This window comes from Myotis daubentonii, chromosome 10 (assembly GCF_963259705.1).
Source record: "Myotis daubentonii chromosome 10, mMyoDau2.1, whole genome shotgun sequence".
Taxonomy (NCBI): Eukaryota; Metazoa; Chordata; class Mammalia; order Chiroptera; family Vespertilionidae; genus Myotis; species Myotis daubentonii.
In genome coordinates this window covers 78,521,615-78,536,672 of record NC_081849.1, presented here as the reverse complement: position 1 = coordinate 78,536,672, position 15,058 = coordinate 78,521,615, and the positions used below count along the sequence as shown (strand labels likewise).

Below are 15,058 nucleotides of genomic sequence, written 5' to 3'. Positions count from 1 at the left end.
TGTAAAATCATTAAATTGAATGAGTAAAAAACACCTTAAAATCATAAAATTTCTCTTAAACATCCAGTCTTTTGATCTTAGAAAAAAAATTAGAAGATCTATCTAGACATGTCAACAATTGACTAAGGACCAGCATGAGCTCCTGGTCACAAGTCCCCACCCTCCCCATCCCCAACCCTGAAACCCACATCTGCCTGGACCCAGAACGCATCCAAGTTTCCCATCCTGCCCTAACACGAGCTAGAGAAGGGTGCTGCAAAGCATTAGGCAAAGTCAGTAGTTGAGAGACAGCTTCCCACTTTAGGTTTCACAAGTGTGAGGCCAAGACCCTGGGAGACGGCTTTCCACCATGTGGAAATGAGGGGATTAAGTGAGACGTAGCTTAGGTCCCTTCCCCAGCCAGCATTCTATAAATCTATAAATGACAACTAATTTTCAAGTCTCACAGAGCTCATTGCCTGGAAAATGCCCGAAGTCATCTGCTAATGGCAACTTGAAAAAAATAGATTTGAAAAATAAAATATCTGTATCCCTCAAAAGCCATTTGCAAATGCATACCAAGATGTGCTAAATGTAAACACAAAGCCATTCACTCTTGTCTCTAAAGTGAAATTTCAAAGGCCAGAGTCCTAAAAATTAAGAAAAAAATTATACCACAAAGTTTAATGTTTTTATAAAAGTAGAGCTTCAGTTACATTGTTCAGTAGAAACAAGTGAACACTTGAAAAAGGGAGTGGACCATGGAATGACATTTTCCTATCTTAGATTTGACACTTCTTTCACCCAGTTCCTGCCCTCCCTCATTACTCCCACACCTACAGATACAACTTGGATTTACATTTGTTGTTGGGTTTTTTTTGCCATAACCCCTCAAATTTCTCTATGTAGCTGAAATGATTTATTCAATGTTTTCTCCAAGAAACTAAGAATATCCTAAGTTAGCATGATAAATGCCTTTTAACCTAGAGTAGGATGCAGATCCCTAGAGAGAGGATCTGGTCTTCTGTCTTTATGCCTCCTCTCCCCACCCACAGCCCACCCCATTTGAAGGCCTATTCCAGAGTTTAAGCCAGGAGAGCATCCTGGGGCCCAGTGTCCAGTGTGGTCTCCATCCCAGGCCTGGTCCACCTGCTAACCATGTGCATCAAGGCAGGCCATTCACTTCACCTGGTTCTAGGAGCTTGTATGTCCTAAGTAGATGGCAAGCCTGAGATACAGAATGCCCCTTGATACAACTATTCACAGAAATCCATGTAGAATATTTAGATTAAGAAAGTGCTCCTTGACCAGCCGGTGTTGCTCATTAGTTGAGCATCTTCTTATGAACCAGGAGGTCACTGGCTTGATTCCTGATCAAAGCACATGCCTGGGTTGCAGGATATATCCCCAGTAGGGGCATGCGGGAGGCAGCCGCTCAATGACTCTCTCTCATCATTGATGCTTCCATCTCTCTCACCCATCCTCTCTGAAGTCAATTAAAAATATTTAAAAGAAGAAAAAAAAGGAAATGTGTGGCAAAGCTTCAAGTCATAAGGGAGCATGTTCCTACAGCCATGGGCTCTCAAGATGTCTAAGATCTATGATGAGAGCGTTAGATTTTAATAAAATAAGTTTAATAGAAAGATATCACGATGGTTTCTAAGTCCCTCACAAGGGTAATGTTCTGTTTAATGACAAAACTATGAGTAGCTTCCCAGAAAGCAGTATCATAAATTTGAGGACCTCACTCTAAGACAAGGAATATGACTGTATTTTCATTCACCATGGTAACCCAGTTTCCAACCCAGTGTCTGGTATATAATAGATGATCCATTAATAATATGAAAAATGAAATAATCGCTCTCAAAGGGTTTTTTTCACTTTGTCTTCTCAAATTAGATGTTTCTCCACTGCAGGTATTTAATTCTGCTGTAACTTTTGCACATTTTCATATTAAACTATAAGTAGATTTCACCTAGATGGAAAACTTCCACATGCAAACAAATATAAATACTTGTCACATAATAGAAGCTCAAGAAATGTCTTCTGAATGAATAAGCAATTGAAAAATTATTTGAAAATAGTAAACCAGAATTTAAAAAATTATGTATATATACATATGTATTTATATATCATATGTATATACACATATGTATTTATATATCATATATATATATATATATATAATAAAAGGGTGATATGCTAATTAGACCGAACATCCTTCTGGGCGTCCTTCCGGACGAAGCCGGGCCGGAGCAAAGCAGCCCAGGTCCTGGGCGCCTGCTGGTGGTGGCCAGAGTGAAGCCTGGGTCCCTGATGCCAGAGGGAAGCCGGTGCCGGCAGGGAGGGGAAGGAAGACTACTCTTGCACGAATTTTCATGCATCAGGCCTCTAGTTTCTATATATTTGCACTATTCATGGCAGGGTGGGAAAGTAGGGTGAAGACAGGCTCCATGTCTAACTGTGTTTTCAGGAAAGCCTCTCCAGTCCCCTTAATGAGAAGTTTTCTCACTAAGAATATATAACAAGGATATTAGAAATGTAAGATATCATCCAACTATAAACTGCATTCCATCTTTAAATAGTTACTGAATTCTATTTCTGAGCACTGTCCTTAGCACTCAGGAGAATCAACTAAAAAAGCACATAGAAATTCCATTCTTGGTGGAGCTTGCCTCTCCCAACTTTCTACCCATCCTTATGACATACATTTCATGGAGGCAAACATTGTACATCAAGCCAATCTAGAAGCAATAAAATGCAGACCTTCTCGACTCCTGGGTTTTTCCTTGGGTCACTTATTCATTAAAGATTCAGAGAAGTACCTGCAGTGGCAGATAATGGGACAATTGTCTTCAGGATACTAAGATAAATGTGACACAGCCCTTAACCTTGGGGAGCCAGCTCATCATATAAAGGGAGGTTGAAAGGCAGAACAGTTAGTAAGGACATGCAATGATACCTATCACAGGGAACACAGTGGGGGGAAGAATGATATCCTTCTATTGGGAAACTAAGTGATGGCTTCTTCTAGGAGGTGAGATTTCAGCTAGATCTTTAAAATGAAGAAATTTACAGATGGGTAGGGGGTTGAAGAGTAGCATACAGAATAAGGAAAAATACACAACTGTAAGCAAGCACACAGAGCATGCTTGGAAAAAAAGATTCACTTGACTGTAGCAGCGGTCACTGGAACATTCTGGGAACATGTCTGTCTACAGCCGCACAGGCCTGCCAGGCCAGCCTGGGTAGTTGGTTGTTTATTGTGTAGACTGGTGGCTTCCAAGGGTTTTGAACTCAGGAATCACATGCTCACATTCCAGATGACAACGTCAATGTGGCCCAGAGGAGGTAGTGACAGGAGGGCAGACAACAATTTTATCACGTTCTGGCAACAACAAGTAAGTGATTCAATTCAACAATAATTGAGTGACTGTGGGTTGGCTTTAGCTCAATTGGTTACTTTGTCATGGCAAACACTAATAACTGAGTGACCAAATGCTACTTGCTGGGTGCTGAAAAGGAAGCCAGGACAAACTCCAACTTTAAGAGTTAGAGAACGTAGCCAGGATAAATAACAGAATCGGTACTAGCTAAATGCCCAAGCAGAATAACAGAATCGCTACTAACTAAAGACTCCCAACCCCCACTACGAGAAGTAGGAGAAATAATTTATGGAAAAGAAAAAGAGTATTCTTAGAGGATCCAGAGACCTAAAAATACCACCCACACAGTAATCCAGCAGATTCTAAAGGAATTTGATCTCATAAAGAGTGTGTCTATTATGTTCCAGGCACTGAGCAAATAAACAAGTCCCTTGCTCTAGGGTGTTTATAAGTTAGAAGGGGAGACAGAAAACAGACACATAAGCAAATATATATATACTAGGGACCCGGTGCACAAAATTCGTGCACTGGGTGTGTGTGTGTGGGGGGGGGGGGGGGAGTGTCCCTCAGCCCAGCCTGCCCCCTCTCACATACTGGGAGCCCTCAGGCGTTGACCCCCATCACCCTCCAATTGCAGGATCGGCCCCTTGCCCAGGCCTGACGCCTCTGACAGAGGCGTCAGGCCTGGGCAGGGGACCCTCATTTCCCCCCATCACTGGTTCTGCCCCCAGCCCAGGCCTGATGCCTCGGCCAGAGGCGTAGACCCCCATCACCCTCCGATCGCCTGATCGGCCCCTTGCCCAGGCCTGAGGCCTCTGGCAGAGGTGTCAGGCCTGGGCAGGGGACCCCCAGCTCCCCGTGGTTGCAGGCTCCGCCCCTGCCCAGGCCTAACACCTCTGGCTGAGGCGTCCGGCCCGGGCAGCGGGGACCCGCAGCTGCAGCGGCCCCGCGATCGTGGGCTTCGCTTTAGGCCCAGGCAAGGGACCCCTAGCTCCCGGGACTGCCAGCTTCGACCGTGTCCAGCTCCCATCGCTGGCTCCACCCCTACTTCCTGCTATCACTGGCCAGGGCGGCAAAGGCACCTGATTCTCCGATCATGGCCGCCTTTGCCCTGCCCCCCAGCTCTTAACTCCTGGGTTTCCGATCACTGTCAGTGGCAGGGGGCTTCTTCCTGCTTTCCCTTTTGCCTCCCTGCATTGAGCCTACATATGCAAATTAACTGCCATCTTGTTGGCAGTTAACTGCCAATCTTAGTTGACAGTTAACTGCCAATCTTAGTTGGTAGTTAATTTGCATATAGCCCTGATTAGCCAATGAAAAGGGTATCGTCGTACGCCAATTACCATTTTTCTCTTTTATTAGATAGGATATATATCTCAAATCAGGTGGTGCTAAGTGGTGTGAAGACAAAAGAAATTAGGTAAATCGAAGAGAGCACAGTGTAAATGGGGTATTAGGGAAAGCCTTTATGAAGGTGTGATATCTCATTAGCCAAGGGAGCAAGCTTGCCTGTAGCCAGGCGATATCCCCCAGATCAAGGGAACAGCATGTGAGATGAGAGTGTGCCTGGCATCTTCTAGGAAGAGGAAGGAGATTGAGGACTGGGAGCTGGTGTGCAGGGAAAGGAGAATGGTGAGACAGGAGCCGGAGGCCCAGTTATGAAGAACCTTGTAGCCAAATGAGGAGTTTGGGTTTCATTCTGAGCAGGATGGAAACAGTGAAGGATTGTGGGCAAAGACATAATAGGTATTGTGACTATTGTACATTGTATTTATGCTACATGCCAACACCTAAACTATGCCTGACACATAGCAGATACTTAGTCAATATTTGTTGAATGAATTAATGATCTTTTGGGCTGTTGTATAGAGAATAGATTGCGGATGGGCAAGAAATACAAGGCACTGGTTAAAATTCAAGTGCAAAATCATGGTGACTTATTAAGCTGTGTTCGTACTGGCTGGAGGGGTTGAGAGGAAGGGAGAGCAATTTCCTGAAAGTTAGATTTGGGTGAGAGAGAGAGAAATCTGGGGACACAAAAGCATTTGGCTTGAGCAACTGGTTTGGGGAGTAAAAATTGGGGGGAGAGGGTTTCCACATATAAATTTAAGATTATGTGGCATTCAAGGGAAGATGCTGGCAGTGGCATATTTAAGTCTGATGTTCTGGGAATGAGTCAAGACTGGTGAAATTATCTTGGGATCATCAGCATGAATGCAGTATTATACCAAAGGCAGGGATGTAGAGAAGAGGAGAAGAGATCTGAAAGCCAAGCCCTGCAGAATTCCATCACGTAGAGCTACAAAATTCAGTAGAGGTTAGCAGGGATAAAAATTCAGGCGCCATCAACAGAGCCTGAGGAAGAGGATCCAGGGAGGCGGCAGGAAGACCAGGAGAATCTGGGGTCCTAGAAGCCAGGAGCTTGAGAAAGAGGGAGTGGTGCACAATGTGAAGTGCTGCTGAGGATAGAGACTGACCTTATATCTGACAAGGAAGAGACCACTGGTGACCCTCCAGGGTACAGTGGAAGGGACGGGTGGGGACAGGAACCCAAGTGGGATGCTCTCAGAGAGCCAGAAGGAGAGATGAGGCAAGAGCGCAAAGAGACCTTAAAAATGAATTGATGCTTTTTTTGGTCTCAGGCTGCATGGCAGGCATTTCCCCCTCATAATTTACATTTATGTTAAACGTATTGTTTGTCTAAATCAAACATTACCTGATAAAACGTGTCTTTACAGGCTGAGATGGAGAGTGGAGAAAGCCAGTGTAAACAACTTTTCGAGGTGTGTTTTATAAAAGGAAACAAAACACCAGTGCTGTGGGGGTGTAGGGTCCGGGGGGGATGTCTAGAAAGTGTAATATATTACAGTGCATTTGTGTGCCAACAGTTTCTCTCCTGTCATCCACTTTACACACAGGTCCGGTGCCTGATCATGGACAGAGGCGACACTGAGGAGATGGAGGGGGAAATGGCATGGAAAACCCTCTCAATTATTTTTTTTTCTCAACTTCAAAAGGATTATTTTCACAAAAATAACTTGTGCTCAAAAAACAGGGGGAAAATGTGTTAATTAGGTAGTTTTAAGTTTTGATAATAAAGGAATTATGACTAATTGTAAAGAAAAAGACAAGTCCTTTGAATGAGAGGAATCTATTGATGTATCCTGTAGTTTTTTCACCTGGTCAGTGTACTTACTATAGGAAGGAAAATGATGACTGACTGATGGGTTCCATTAGCAAGGTCTACAGTGCGTAATTCTAGTCTTCCCATCTTTTTTTTTTTTTTCACCTTCTTAACCTGAATCCCTGAATTTTAATAATGTGCAGGAATGAGATTTCTCTTTCTCAAATTGCTGTGACTTATACCCTGAAAGCAAAGGCAAGTCACATTTGTGCAAGTTAAGTGGGTGTCAATTTAAGGGCAACGTGCTTAAATTACAATCCCTGGCCATGAATGTGAATTTTGGTCTTTTTTTTTTCCTCTTTCACACACACAATATTTCCCTGACATCTGTGCAATACAAATAGATCTAGAAAGTGTGAAAAGAAAAATCTGTTCCACTAAATATATAAAAGGAACCCCAAATGAAGTCTACATGACAGCCTCTCCATCATGGGCACAGATGGCTTCTCTTTCCAGCTCTTCCCACCTCCCCCAACTCCAAAACCAGCTTTAAGTTCCATCCACTGAATTCTACCCAAAATACTGCAATGCAATAGATGCCTGATAGTATGAGAAGAGCCTATCTATATACTCTCTCCTTATTTTTCATTCTCTGTGTGCATCAATCTTTGAGACAATAAAGTGAGGGTTTCTAATTAATAATGTGAACAGCACACATCACTTGTTGCTATGGAAATCCAGATATTTTTTTCCCAGTGGTCTTTGTGATATATTTCCAATAACCAGTAACATCCTGCACCTACCACTTATTTCCCTACAGTGACCGTGTCACAGAAGATAACAACCACTTACCAATATCCACAAATCCAAACATTATAGTATGATGTACATTATAAATCATCTATATGTTTCTTTGTTTTCTAACGTATTGAAAGGGACTTTAAGACACAAATACCTTTGTTTTTTTTACTTGAATGACTTATTTTGTCCATTCTAACAAAATTGATCTGATAACTGCTCTGATAATTTCATGTATTCCATGAGAAGTACACATCTATAAACAGAATCATCACACGAACTAGTCTACCTCTAATCCTCATATTTAAACTTGAGAAGCAATACTCATGAAGGGTGTAGAAAAGGTTGAGACAAGTAGGAAGATTATGGGGCTCCGACTCCTGCATTTGGAGGGACATGGTGAAGGTGGGGGAGGTGGGCAATGGTACTAGTGGCATATATTTTGTGAAATGTGACAGGAGGTCCATAGAGCTAATGAGGGAGGAGGGAAAAGCAAAATGAGGAAGCAGAAATAAATGGAAAGAGACATGGTTGGATGAATCTCAGAGAACATTTTTGGCTGCAAGTTATTTAGCCATGAAACACACTCATGGTGAAAATAAAACCGCTTTACTACAGGTATTGGAACCTTGACTATCAAACCCTAAAGTTCTAAACATTTTATATAGGAGTTGGGGACTGTATACTTCTTGGAACAGGAAATGCCACAAACCTTTTCCTTCAATACAGTAAATCTAGTTTCACAAATAAGAAAAAATTACTACATTTGTAGAGAACAGCATTAACAGAGGACCCAATGTGATTATTAGATAACCCAGGGGCTGACACAGAAAGCCTTAAGTAGTTCTACTATATACATATATATAGTCAAGTTAAATCATCACTAATATTTTTGCCCTCTAATTAGCTCAATTGAATAAACCAACAAAAATAATCACAGAATCATGGTGGTAGAAATGACCTTTGGGATTACCTGGTTCAACTCCCTACTTTTAAAGAAGAAATTAAACCTGAGAGAGGAAAAGTGACTTGAAAAAGCCACACTAAACCTTTCACACTGTTTTCTCTAAAAGGCCATAGACATCAAACATGCCCAGGGCTGCATTACAGAAAGGGCATATGAGCACTGCACTTCCTGGTTTCCTAACGGTCACCTGTTCTGTTTAGTAAGATGGAAAGGAAGAAGGTGATGGGAGAGAAGCAGGGGTTGCTTTATCAATAAGTAACACCTGTTAGCTCAGAAATTTGCCTGTTGGGCAACTCTGTTGGGGTGAGCTGGCCAGGAACGAGGACCGAATCAATGGAACTGCTGGGTTGTTTCAGAAGCACTTGGAGAGGAGGGGAGGGGGCAGGAGGGCACTCACTCGCGCTTTCCGTTTAAGTGCCACTTAGGAGGCAGAGGGCTTGGACAGAACAAGTTTCCTTCAAAGGCTACAGCAGGACGGGACAAAGCAGTATCAGATTGATTTTGTCAGAATGGACAATGTAAGTCATCCAAGTAAAAATCAAAAGACCCAAACCTGAAGCATTTGAGCTTGCTGTCTACCTCATTTTCTACTGCGGGTGTGGTGTAGCCTCTCTCAGAAGCAGTATAGTGGAGAGCCTGGATTTGAGTCCCAGCTTGTTGGTTCTCCCCAGCATCTTAAATAACCTCTTTGATTTGCCCATCTGATTCACAAAGGGAAGAATTCCCACCTGTGACCTGAGATCCACTCAGTCAACAACCCTAAGAGCAGTGGGTCTCAACCTTCTGGCCCTTTAAATACAGTTCCTCATGTTGTGACCCAACCATAAAATTATTTTCGTTGCTACTTCATAACTGTTATGAATTGTAATGTAAATATCAGATATGCAGGATGGTCTTAGGCGACCCCTGTGAAAGGGTCGTTCGATCGGCAAAGAGGTCGTGACCCACAGGTTGAGAACCACTGCCTAAGCGCATACCATGGACTGGGCAAAGTTCAAGGTGCTGAAGAGATGAGAGATAAATTTAATAATGTCCTTGTCCTCAAGATACTCACACTATTTGTAAGACAAGGAGGCTGTGGGCCATTCACAACTCATGTAATTGCAATATGATAAGTGCTGCCTTAGTGGTATGGACAAAAGGCTTATGGGAAAATTGGAGGGGGAGCGATTCATTATGCTGACAGGTACTATTTTTTTCAGGAAGTTATTTTGATTGTAACTTTAAAAAAAGTAGCAGGCTGCTGTGGAAAATTGTGTGGATAAGCATAAAACAATGATCAAATATCTCAACTATCCCTAAATTGTACAAATTAGTATAAGCATATGAAAACACTTTGCTTGCCTATTTAGAATAATTGTTGCCTCACTCAATTTTATAACAAGCCAAACAGTGCTAACAAGTTTTATGAGCAACACCAAATTCTATCAGGGAAAATAAGTCATGCTATTGCCAACTGCTGTGCAGGATGAAAAAGCTACATAGAGTGTTTCATTCAAAACAAAACAAAAATCATTGGAAATAAGCTACAGTCTCAATTATCCACAAATGACAGGGCTGGAATAGATAACTAATCCACAATTAAAGAGAAAACCTGTTATCCTATGAATTCAAAATCCTTCTCTCTCCTTCAACCCCACAAAATGTTTTTGCTATAGTGGATTTTAAAAAATGACCTGTTTTAGTTGTTGCCTAATTTAATTTATGAGAAAAATGCAGATACTGGGGTTAAAAAACAACAACCTTGCAGGTATAAAAACAAGCCATAAATTCAGGAATCAATCCCTGTTTTGCTTACACAGTTTGGGCCATAACCATTTGATCTGCTAAACTGGGTAACTTCATACTCTCTCACCTTATCACACAATGTTGGAACTGGGAGGAACCACAGCTAGCCCGACTTACTCACTTGACAGTTAAGGAAGGTGCTGAGGAGGCTTGTCTTTCCATGATCACATCTGGTCTGTTAGCATTTCCTATATTAATAGTCATATCAGATGCAAACGTCAGAGAAGGTAAAGCCTGAAGTGATCTTTTAAAACACCCATCTTTAAAAGGGATCAAATGTCGCTTCGCAAACAGATCACAGCAGCTGCAGTCCCTCTATGCGGATGCATTTACAGACTGTTCTGGCTCAGGATGAGATCTCTCCACCAAGCCAATAAGGTACACAATCTGTATGCGAAGGAACCGCTGAGCTAAAGCCAGCCCAAGGTACACAATCTGAACAAACTTAAGCAATTTGCCTCTGTGAAATAACTACCCCAGACAAAAGCAGAACTGTCATTTCACAAAGCTGCCAACGGCACTAGCCTGGGATTCCAGAATTAGTCAGAACATGCTTTATTAAATTAAACACTCTGAAGTCCTGCCGGTCTAGGAATTAAAAGCGTGCTGCATTTCTCCAGTGCCACATTCCGGAGGAGGTAGCAAAGAGGAAGAAGGGGCACCAGGGAATTCTACCACACACTATTTCTCTACCAATCAGATACACACATCATGCCGGGGTAGGCAGGTGGACCCTAATCCCTTCTTAGTGAACAACACACATTTTCAAAATGAATCCGCGATCCAGAACGAATTGCTGTGATAGCCAAAGCCGAGGGAGTCCGCTGCTGAGAAACGCAGATATGGCTACCTGCTTTGTGCGGTCTTGGACAATGACACTTCTTGGGTCTGTAAAGGCTGGCCTTTTCCCAGGGCATCTGCCCTCCTACATCGCACTTAAATCCTAGGAAAAGAGAAAAGATGCCTCCCTTAGTCTTTGAACTATGCTTGTCTTCCTATATCCATTTCTGCAGAAGACAGCCTTGTTATCTTTCCCAAGAGAAAAAATAAAAACAAGGGGAGAATTGCACCACTGCAGATCCCAAGAAAAGTAAGCACACAAAAGAACTACAGCAACGTCAAACAGTATCTTCCGCAACCAGGAAAATCACCCAACGCTATATCTGGTGCCTGCCCAACGCCGACCGAGGCGGGCTGTGCCTGGAACCACAGGGAGCCCGCCGACAGCTCCGCAGCCTGAGTCGCTGCCAGCTCCCGCCTCGCGCTGAAATTCGCAGGGAAGTTACGGTGTCCGGCCTCTGTACGCAACACAGCCAGCCAGCCCACGCACCCACGCTCCGCAAACAGGCCCCGCGGCCGGTCCAGCAAAGGCAGGCGGGAGGCACTGGGTGAGGGTGGGGTGGAGGACCGCCTGGTGTGAGCCCCCGAATCTGGCTGCATTGTCATAGACCGGGAGGCAGGGATGAAAAGCAGCGCACCTTCAGCTACCAATGGGTGGGCCGGGCACACTTCCCCGCGGCTCCTCGCTGCCTGTGTGCAGGTCGCAGTACCGCAGGTGACATGACCGGCGGCTCCGGTGGGAACTCAGGTGGCGGGATCCGCTGAGCCACGCAGCCGGCCGGGGCCGGGGCCAGCCCGCGCATCCCCGCGCCCGCCGCACCCGCAGGAGCCAGGGCCGGCTCCGCACGTGCCCCTGGGCCGAGCATTCTCGCGTCCGTGCGGGGGCTGTGGGCGCTCGCTCCGTTATCCCGGGGCACGGCCGGGCGCACGATGACTTACAGGGGGCCCCAGGCGAAACCGACGCCCAGAGCTTCGGCACAGGGGTGGGTGTGGGCTGAGGAGGGGATTACGTAGGTCTCTCCGCCCCCTCACCGACACCTCTCTCACTGGGAGGGCCGGGGCGGGGGAGACGCTGCCAACCCGCTCGGGGGTTTCTTTGTTTCTCTCGGAGCCTCCCCTCCCGGGAGGGCCGGGTGTGCCTGTGGCACTCGCTCGGGTCCACGCCCGCGAATGCCGGCCGGCCCGGCGGCGCGCCCCAGGCTGACAATTGAAGCTCCCGGGAGCCGCGAGAAGGTGGGGAGGAGGGTGGATCCCGGGTTCTGGGGAAGGAGGGCGCTGCCGGGGCCTCGCCAGCAGCGGCGAAGCCGCCCAGAGAAGCGCAGAGGAAGGGGCGGCAAGCAGAGTCCCCGAAAAGCGCCCGCTTACCTTGGCAGCCCCGGCCCGGGCATAGATCATGCTCCCGTCAGCGCGCAGATGACAGCCAGGGGGGCACATGTGCCCTGCGGGGCTCGCCGGGCCTCGGGGACCTGCGGGACGGACCGGGCGCCCACCCGCTCTGGCCGCGCCGCGGCTGCCCCGGACCAGTGGTGGCCACCGCTCGGCGGATGGGCCCGGGCTCGGCGAGTGGGTGCGGGAGGGGAGGGCCGGCGGGGTCAGAGACGCACCGTGCTCGGCTCCCAGCGCGGCGCCTGGTGCACTGTAACGCAGCGCTTCATCGATTCATCCTCCCGCCCGCACCCCGCCCGCCTCCCCTGCTCCTCTGTGGGTACCGGATTCCAGCAGCAGCCACTAGCAGCGCTGGCTCCTTCAGCGCTGCCCCGCCCTCCGGCCTCAGCGCAGCACCACCACCCCCTCCCCCTCCTGTCACCCCCGCCCCCCCCTCCCCCAGGTATATATATACATATATATAGTCCCCCCAAATGTGTACACTTTACAGCTGATAGTCCAATTTTGAAAATAAAATGTCCTTTAATAAACACCGCCTTTATAATTATTCAAAGTATGTGTATTTTTCTTGTTACCCAGGGCCCTATCCTTCCAACACCCAGAAGGGACACTGGTCATATCCAGCACCAGCGAGGGGCCCATTGGCTCTTCTATGTTAGTACAACCAGTGTGTTGAGAAAGGACATGGTACAGACGCCTCAGTCGGTACCCTATAACAGGTGTTCTTGGCCTCTGTTGTACACATGTTACCAACTTAAATAATACACAGTTATGCACACTCACAGACACATGTCCAGAAATTGCCTAGTATTTGCACCACAAACACATGGAAAGAACATCATAATTACAAATGCAAAGGATGAAAATCTTCCCAGAAAATCTATAGTTGGGCAAGCCTGGATTTCAACCTGGGTTTTATATTAAACTGCACGTAGTATCAGAATGCTAGAACTGGAAGCAGAGACTACACCCTCTTTGAAAAGCCAATCGACATGCAAACAGAACTGAAATGTTTGTCACTGTCAGTTGCTAGCTACTCCAAATACCTAAATCTAAGTGCACTTGGTCTATACTTGGCCTGTATGTGTTCCCATAAGATGCAGTGGTTTTGAGCACATTCTGTAGTCTGTGATTCTATGACCTACTTGCATTCTTCACAATGCTTATTTATTTCTTGCCGCTCTGCTGCCCAGCACTCCCTACATAAGACAGTACTCACACCCCGAGTGGTCATTTTCCTATACCGCAAATCAGTACTCCCCTCGAATAAACAGGGTTGGCCCTGACTGCAGACTCCTTACTTAAGACCAGAGCACAGACCTCCCAAAACCACATCCCCTCTTGCCTCTCCCACCTCCAAACACTGTAAGATGGCTGCTCCTCAGTGAAACTTATTTCACTGAACAGCCTCTTGGCATCCATTTCTCTCTCACAACCAAACCGGTGGAAAGCTTGGAAGATGTGAAGGTAGCTCCACCCTTACTGACTTATTTATTCCTCACACTCACATTGTTTTGGGTATTCCTCTTAGTCCCTCTACAGTCTGGGTGGCATCATCATATTTCACAGAGAAGAAAACCAAGACTACATAGGGTGGTATAATTTCCTTAAGGTCTCATTGCCAGTAGAAGACCTCGAATCTAAAGGGAATAGAATTCAGCTGCCCTAACTTAAAATGAGATGTGTTTGGTGGAGAAATGAAAAGATTTGCCGTGATTTTTAAAGCCACCCATGTATGAATCATATGTATCAAGCTTCCAATATGCTCCAAACATTTATAAATACAATAAAAACTGTGGTACATCTACACAATGGAATACTACGCTGCGGTAAAAAAGAAGGAACTCTTGCCTTTTGCAACAGCATGGATGGAACTGGAGAGCATTATGCTAAATGAAATAAGCCAGTCAGAGAAAGATAAATACCTCATGATTTCACTCATTTGTGGAATATAGAGAACAACATAGACTGATGAACAGGGACAGATCCAAAGACAGAGAAACAGCCATCAGACTATTAATCCCCAGAGGGAAAGTAGGGGAGGGAGGGGGCAAGGGGAAGAGATCAACCAAAGGACTTGTATGCATGCATATAAGCTAAACCAATGGACATGAACAACAGGGGGTTGAGAGCATGAGTGGGGGGGGGAGCGGGGGGGTTTAATGGGGGGATGAGGACACATTTGTAATACCTTAACTAATAAAGAATTAAAAAAAATAAATACGATACTAATAATTCACTGTCCCAATGCTTCCAACAATACTAATCTACACTAATAAAAGACAAACATGCAAATTGACCGTACCTTCACTATGCCTTAAGGCACGCCCACCAGCCAATCAGAGCGACTATATGCAAATTAACCCAACCCAGATGGCGGCCGGTAGCCACAGAGCTGGAGCAAGCACGAGGCTTGGTTGCCCCAATGATGGATGAAGCCAAGCTTCCCAGCTGCCATGGCCGGCTCTGAGCTCCACTCAAAGCAACAAAGTTTCAATTATAGAAGGTAAATAAACCCAGATACCTGCTTTCAGCTGGCTGTGGCCATGGAGCTGGAACGAGCAGGAGGCTTCCCTCCCACTCGCCCTGGCCAGCTCTGAGCTCCTCTCAATGCTACAAAGTTTCAATTATAGAAGGTAAATAAATCTCAGAATAAAAAAGAAAAAAAGGAGAGGCTGGGAGCTTCCGTCACTGACGGCGGGGGGGGGGGGTGCGGGGGGGGGACTTGGCCAGCCTGAAAACGGCCCTCAGCCCCTCACCCAGATAGAAGGTACTTAGGAAGTGAAGAGT

At 45.7% G+C, this 15,058-nt stretch overlaps 1 protein-coding gene across 3 annotated transcripts in view; it reads right to left on the bottom strand.

Moving 5' to 3' along the window:
* HECW1 (HECT, C2 and WW domain containing E3 ubiquitin protein ligase 1) overlaps window positions 1-12,558 on the bottom strand; it is a 152,913-nt gene extending 140,355 nt beyond the window's left edge. For all 3 annotated transcript variants that reach the window (XM_059655760.1, XM_059655759.1, XM_059655761.1), the window contains exon 1: window positions 12,248-12,558. Coding sequence is in view for 2 of the 3 variants with exons in the window: in XM_059655759.1 (XP_059511742.1) it covers window positions 12,248-12,316 (69 nt within the window). In the remaining variant the exon portion in view is untranslated. The remainder of the gene's footprint in view (window positions 1-12,247) is intronic.
* Window positions 12,559-15,058: the final 2,500 nt, after the last annotated feature.